Source organism: Cyprinodon variegatus, unplaced genomic scaffold (genome assembly GCF_000732505.1).
Source record: "Cyprinodon variegatus isolate N-32 unplaced genomic scaffold, C_variegatus-1.0 Scaffold273, whole genome shotgun sequence".
NCBI classification, from domain to species: Eukaryota; Metazoa; Chordata; class Actinopteri; order Cyprinodontiformes; family Cyprinodontidae; genus Cyprinodon; species Cyprinodon variegatus.
Window position 1 is genome coordinate 778,533 of NW_015150726.1, and position 6,000 is coordinate 784,532.

Here is a 6,000-nt window from a genome sequence, read left to right on the forward strand (position 1 = left end):
CAAATATTTAACACTCTTATGAATGATTTTGATACATTGTACAGGAAAGAAAACAATCTGCCCTTGATGATTTCCTTTACTGTAAGGAGATAATAATAACTCTTCAACTGAGATATTATTGATTAAACATTCTCATGCATTGTTTTAGCTTTCAATCCTTTAAGAGTTAATGCTGGCAGAGAGGATTTCTTTTTCTGCTTTTCATCACTAACTTAAAAATAGTGCAGGTTACTTCAAAGTAAAAGCTGAAGTTAGCTCATAAAGAAAGCTGGCTGATCTGTATAGCCTCAAATATCATCCAAGATCGTGTTTATGTCATTGATGAGTAGCAGGGATGCACACACAGCAGTCTATTGTATTAAAGCTTTGGTCTCACAGCTTTAAACCTCCATCTGGAATGTTTAAGTTGAAATTAGAAGCTAAACCGAAACTGTCTGGCGCTTTAAAGGCATTTTCTTGACTGCTGCTTACTCAGCCGTGTATGCTGCTGCAAAGTAAGCAGTTCAGCGTGCCTAGGTATGGTGCAGGAGTTTAATATTGCACAATACCATTTGGAATCAAGAGCATCAGACCGCAGTGTTACAAAGGACAACTAAAATATGTAGTGAACTGCAGTCACGACCAAAAGTTGCTGGGAGAACAGAAACGTTATTTACACACAGATTTGCTTTATAGATATATTTACCACCTGTTTCTCTGGTATGGTATTTAATAAAAATTATATATGTTAGAAATGATTTACTGTGAAACATCAAGTTGAAGTTTCTCAATCTCATGCGACTCTATGCAAATTCTCTGTCTACGCTGATGAAGATTTAATCAGATGTTGACACTATGCCCAACATTAAAAGTAGGTCTGATGGTTTGAGCCACTTTTTGTTAAGATTGGCATGTCTCTGACCCCTTGGATGACAAATACAACATTCAATTTTCTTTCCATATTGTCAGTTGATTTCTTAAATGTAAAGAAGATCATGAAATATTCAGAAGGAGCGTCGACCGTGATACATACATATGTTTGCTGTGCTGCTAAATACATTTCAGGTCCTCGTCTTTAGAGCTGAATAAAACAAATTCCTCACAATCCATACAATCATGACAAGCTTTTTTATGACTTGATTTCTTTATGTGGAAAAATATTTTCTTAAAACTTTGGTTTGAACCACTTGCAATTGGCAGGAAAAGACGACATAAAACATGAAGCTTATAAAGCTTATTACTTTGACAATTAAATACCACCAGAAAGGCTTTATGAAACAATAAACAACAAAATCAAGGTTGGGAAATTGGGACCCAGTAGCCCAGTGGTACTTAATGTCTAGCAACAGTATTTCTGATTGCATCTGTGTAGAAGTATTACTGAAGTAAAACCTCAGGGACTAACGAATGTATTTGTTTTGTAGAAACAATACAAGAAACAATTGAATAAGATTTGCTCCTTCAGAAAATATGAGTAATAACCGGATCTATCAGAAAACTTCATTTTCTACTGAGCGTTTTATTTGTTGTGTTTTTATTAAATGCAATTAAAACAAATGCATAGATTCAGGATGTAGAACAAGTTCCATTAAATCCAACAAAGGAACATATTGCTGGTGTTTTCTTCATTTGAAGCTTTAATTACGCTGATGGAAGCACATCTGTATGTTAAAATTAAACCTACCAGGAAAGTGCTGTAAAAAAAAAAAAAAAAAGATCAATATTGAATTACAGAGGTATGAAATCTACTGTGAACAAAGCCAACAGTTCTTGAGCGGTGAAATTACTTCAGCTTTGGTTGTTGTGCTTTGGGAATATTTACCCCTGGATGTAGACTGCCAGGCAATAGATGCCATTTTTATATTTGTTTATTTATTTATTTAATACAAATAAAACGTTTCATCAACAAGCACTGAGATATAGAGAAGTATCCTTAGAAAAGGGTGGATCAGTTCATGAAAGTTCAGTACATTGAGAGGTACTCAGTTACAGGTTAGATTGGCGTTTTTTTTGTTCTATTTAGATAAATTATGATGTCCTTCATGACCAAAGTGAGAGAAATGAAGTTATTTTAGGTCCAGCTTTCTTATTTCCGTGTGCTTGTCTGAGCTCGAACGTCTGGAAAATGTACAGGAAGTGTTTTAAAGAGTGTGGCCAGGATGTACGGCAGCTTCAGCGCTCTGCTAATGACCCGCTGATAAATGGAATCACGCACTGCGGGTGTCTGTGAATGTGCTCTACCTGTTTTAACACTGCATTTCTACATGCATGGAGCATAACAGCGTGTGTTCATGCATGAGGATCCATGTTCAGCCTTTTTACTAGGAAACCAGCTGTTGTTTCTCTGAGGCAAGAGGCCTGGCGGAAAACCTGTGATGTGAGAGAAGCAGACAGGAATGCACTGTGTTTTTTTCATGCAAACAATGTGGTATACTGTAAGTCAATGTCTGACACAGTATAGGTTTCTGAATGTGTAGAAACCAAATGCTTACCTAAACTCAAAGGACATACAGTAGAAGAATATTAGCAGTAAGAAGAAATCTGCTTTAATTAAAACCCGTTGGTATAATAGGTTGCTGTAGGTGAAAAAATGTCTAAAGTTTGCAGAAGAAACAACTTTGATTCAGTATTGATAGAGATGTTCACAATAGAGCTGTGTGGCCAGTTTCCAGCCTTTTCTTGCTAAAGGTTTGGCATAATGATAGTCAATGAAACAGAAGTTAAAAGCTCGGATAAATAAAATGGGCTGTAGAACTTGAGCCTTTCTGTTACCAGCTGCAAATCCTGCTCTCTCTCACTGTCTGGCAATATTTAAATGAACTGCCATCCCCTCAGTATGTGTTATAAAATACTGTTTCCTTTTAACCCTGTAATGCCAAATGTATCATATTTGATACACACGGTTTCTGAAATGTTTTGCGTCTGACACCTTTTGCATAATTTATGGTAAAAACTTTGCTCAAAATCCTATTGTACACAATCAGATATACCTGATAACAGACGGCAGAAGACTACAAAAAAAATAATCTTGACTTATCGCATAGTAATAAATTATATATATCAAAAATGTATTTCTGTTTTTTCTTTTTACATATTTTGTTAAAAGGCCAAATAAGGACTTCAAACCAAAAAAAAAGTAATTTTCAGTTTTGTTTTATTCTTGGATCGGGCTTTAAAGGGTTAAGAATGCTCACATCTCTCTTCTGACTTGATCTTCAAATACCTCACTGATGCTAAAAATAGCATAAAAACTTCTCTCCACATTACAAACCATTGTTTTTTCCAGCTTTTTTTTTTTTTACGTCACTACACTGTCACAAGTACAGAGCAACAAAATGAATTTGCTGCATTTAAAGGGAACAGCGTGGGGGGTTAAGGGTCTTGCTCAGGGACCCAGAGTGGCAGTCTGTGGGAGTGGGGCTCAAACTCAGAACCTTAGGATTCCAAGCTCTATGCCCTAACCACTAGGCCACCGATCCCCTTACAGATAATTTTTTTTTTCCTCAACACCAAAGAACTCTGGTTACCCTGACTTAGATGCTTTGTTTACCGTTTAAAAAAATGAACCATACGTTATTCTTTGTTTGTAATTGTATTTCAAAATGGAGGTCCCATGGCTTCAGTGTGTGTTAGAACCCTTTGGGGGGAAAAAGGCCGCTTTATTTCTGTGACCTGCAGGAATCTGCTTCCACATCATCCCCCCTCTCTCAGCTTCCTGCTTCTCTAGTAAAGATTGCTCAGCACACACCAACTCCATCTACTTTCCTGTAAATCTCTGTGGGTTTCTTTCTCTTCCTTTGTGATGTTTTGTTTTGTTTTTGTTTTTTCAGAATAAGCTGAAGGTTATTTTTCTGTGATTAGCTGAGCGGCCTCTGCTGCTCCATAGGGGTTGTTTGGAAGGTGACTGATGCGTAAAATGTCTCTCTGTGTGCAGTTTTCATAGTGAGGAAGCAATCTAGTGAAACAGCATCTACAAAACAAATGGTACAATAGCTCCTGTGGTAGTAATGCTGGCTAACATGTATGAGTTCTGAAAGTAAAAAACAGCTAACATCAAGGTCTCTCATTGTAATTTTAGGTTAAATTTGTGATTTTTGTTTTCCACATTATGATGGTCTGCCCTATTTGTTGGTGGTTCGAAACCATATTTTAATATGTTCTTGATTTTATTTGTAGAGTCCGCTCAGCGGGTGTCTTTCTCTGTTAGAAAGCTTTCACTACGTTGCATCATTTTCATTCTCTGTATACAATTTCCCACACTCCTCCTTTCTCTCTAGTCTTTTTGCAGCATCTTTCTTGTTTCTTACATCTCTCTACTTTTTTATTCTTTTAATGCTTGAAATGTTGCTTCATCCACCCTTACTTCCAGATCTTGTTAAATTTTGAATGCATATCTGTGTCCTCTCTGATAATTCTTATTCTAAAAGAGCTCTTTGTTCTTCAGTACCTGCACTCCTCTGATTTGTCTCTACTATTGTTCCCCTCTGGCTCCCCCTCAGGTACTCTGTGGAATCTGTCATCCTATGAGCCCCTGAAAATGGTGATCATCAACCATGGGCTGCAGACCATGACCAACGAGGTCATCATCCCCCACTCTGGTTGGGAGCATGAACCCAACGAGGACTCGAAGCCACGTGATGCAGAGTGGACTACCGTCTTCAAGAACACGTCCGGCTGCCTTAGGTGAGGTTTGCATTAAACTCCACTGGACCCAGAATCAGCTCACTGTGGCATGTTTCAGACTTCACAGCTTCCTGTTTCCAGCTATTTTACTCATAACATTCCTGAACCATATTATTCCTACTCCTTGAACCGTTTAATGACCTACAAACTTCTATGAACTAAATTGGGATTTCATCTTATTGACCGGAGGTAACAGACAGTTGATTAGGTTCTTAGTTAGTTTTAGATTTATACATTAACTTGATCTTTCTAGACATTGTATGTTTTGATAGGAACCTCTCCATTGTAGCTCTGGACTGAATCTTTTTATTGATGGAGGGTAAGCCACCACCTCAGCCTCAGTCAGGGCTGGTTGTCCTCCAGAATAGCCCTTCATTCAATCCCCTCCATCTTCCCTAAACTGTCAACAACTTCCTCACATCATGGCACTGCCAGCCTCCCATTGCAGTGAACACTGTGCAGTTAGGGTTAGATTTCCGCCACATGTAGACTTTTGCTTGCCATTTACAAAGTTAAAGGGGTACGCCATTTTTTACATTGGGCCCTTGATTTTACATTATTACATCATGTTCTACTCATCCATATGAGTTTTGTGTTATTTGGAGCCGTTCTGAAGATTTTCCGTTAGGTTATATCCAAGTAACGTCTTCCTATGGGCAACGACTTGAAGGCACAAACTAAACTGTTCATAATTTATTCTTTATGGTTACGCCAGCATTCATAACATGTAGGCGAATCACTTTCTCCCAGACATCCGTGGTTATATTTTTTTATATATTTATGTTTTAAAGACAAAGCAGCGCGTGTATGACGTCATCCATGCCCGCCGGCTACCATTCATTCATCCTGTCCGCTTAACTGCTGCTAGTTTTAATCGTATGCCTGGAAGATGTCTAGTGCTACTACCACAGATGATCTCGCTCTGGAAATGGAATTGAACAATTCAGGTTAGCCAGAATGAATAGAAGGGGTAGAGAGTAGCCGCCTGTGGCCAGGGCTTCCTGTTACGACTCCAGTCCGCATGCGCGGATGACGTCATTCACGCGCCGCTTTATTTTTAAAAGATATAAATATAAAAAACATACCCGCGGATGTCTCGGGGAAAGTGATTCGCCTACATGTTAAGAATGCTGGCGTACCATAAATGATAAATTATGAACAGTTTAGTTTGTCCCTTCAAGTCGTTGCCCATAGGAGGAAGTTACGGAATATCTTCAGAACGGCTCCAAATGACACAAAACTCATATGGATGAGCACAACATGATGTAATAACGAAAAAGCAAGGGCCCAATGTACCGTATTTTCACGACCATAAGGCGCACCGTACTAAAAGGCGCA

At 38.4% G+C, this 6,000-nt stretch overlaps 1 protein-coding gene across 10 annotated transcripts in view; it reads left to right on the forward strand.

Moving 5' to 3' along the window:
- arvcf (armadillo repeat gene deleted in velocardiofacial syndrome) overlaps positions 1 to 6,000 on the forward strand; it is a 356,942-nt gene that overhangs the window by 273,973 nt on the left and 76,969 nt on the right. For all 10 annotated transcript variants that reach the window (XM_015383025.1, XM_015383016.1, XM_015383020.1 and 7 more), the window contains one exon: positions 4,479 to 4,662. In XM_015383025.1, coding sequence (XP_015238511.1) covers positions 4,479 to 4,662 — 184 coding nt within the window. The remainder of the gene's footprint in view (positions 1 to 4,478; positions 4,663 to 6,000) is intronic.